General features: G+C 44.4%; 1 protein-coding gene across 1 annotated transcript; it reads left to right on the forward strand.

The window, feature by feature from the left end:
- Window positions 1-259: 259 nt before the first annotated feature.
- Window positions 260-772, forward strand: LOC143030285 (zinc finger BED domain-containing protein 5-like). The gene has a single exon (XM_076193437.1). It carries the CDS (start codon window positions 260-262, stop codon window positions 770-772), a length of 513 nt encoding a protein of 170 aa, XP_076049552.1.
- Window positions 773-1,130: the final 358 nt, after the last annotated feature.

The following is a 1,130-nucleotide window of genomic DNA, read 5'->3' on the forward strand; positions in this document are numbered from 1 at the left end:
ATGTCCTGACTCTTCTGTCTGTCCCCTCTCCCCCTCCCCCTGGAAAATTTTCTGCTGGCGCTCACGGTGTGCAGTATCATAGTGTGGTCTGGTGGCTTGTCTGTGTGGTATCCACTGTTACTGTGGTGTACAGTACGAATGTTTTGTATGCAGTATGAGTGCATAGTGTGGTGAATGGCTGTGTGGTTGCATTACTACGGTGTGGTGTGTAGTATGATTGTGTAAACTGCTTTTTTTTTCTTCCAAATTCCGGATAACGATGGCTTCCTCGGGCAAGAAAATGCACAGCGAGTCTTACATCAAATTTGGCCTCACATCTATTAACAAGCAAGGCAAGGATTCGCCGCAGTGTGTGATCGGCCAAAAAGTTCTTTCAGAAGGATCCATGAAACCTAGTCTTCTCAAGCGACACCTATCCAGCTGTCATCCTGAACTTTCTGATAAAGACCAGTCCTATTTTGAGAGAAAGGCACTTGTTCTCAAGCGTATCAGATTTGATCATACCGGTCAGGTACATGATCAAAATGGAGCTAGCCTCCGTGCTTCATATATGGTTACCTTGAGAGTTGCACAAAATAAAGATCCCCATACAATAGTTGAAACTTTTGTCTCACCATGCTGCAAAGATATTGTTAGCTGCTTCTTCGGGGAGAATGCAGCACAGAAGCTAAATACCTTGCCATCGTTAAATGATACTGTGCACCGAAGAATATGTGACTTATCAGAGGACATTTGCAACAAGTTACTGCGGAAATCAAGGAAGCTCCTCTAGGCATGTTTGTAATTCAACTTGATGAATCAACTGATATATCATCTTGTGCCTAGCTTCTTGCCTACACGAGGTATATAAAAGACTCAGACTTTAAATAAGTGTTTCTTCTGTCACCCTTTGGAATCTACAACAACGGGAAATGACATCTTTGAAGCTGTGTCCAGCTTTTTTGAAAAAGGAGGGCTTTCTTGGGCAAACATGATGGGATGTACAACAGATGGTTCCCCTGCAATGCTAGGCTGTCGGCCTGGCTTCCAAGCAAGGGTGAAAGAAGCCAACCCCAGGGCAAGCAAGATGCACTGCATGATTCACCGCTATGCATTAGCTGTGAAGACCATACCTCCAGACCTCAAAACCG

This window comes from Oratosquilla oratoria, chromosome 12 (assembly GCF_046742065.1).
Source record: "Oratosquilla oratoria isolate Oo_2021 chromosome 12, ASM4674206v1, whole genome shotgun sequence".
Classification (NCBI taxonomy): domain Eukaryota; kingdom Metazoa; phylum Arthropoda; class Malacostraca; order Stomatopoda; family Squillidae; genus Oratosquilla; species Oratosquilla oratoria.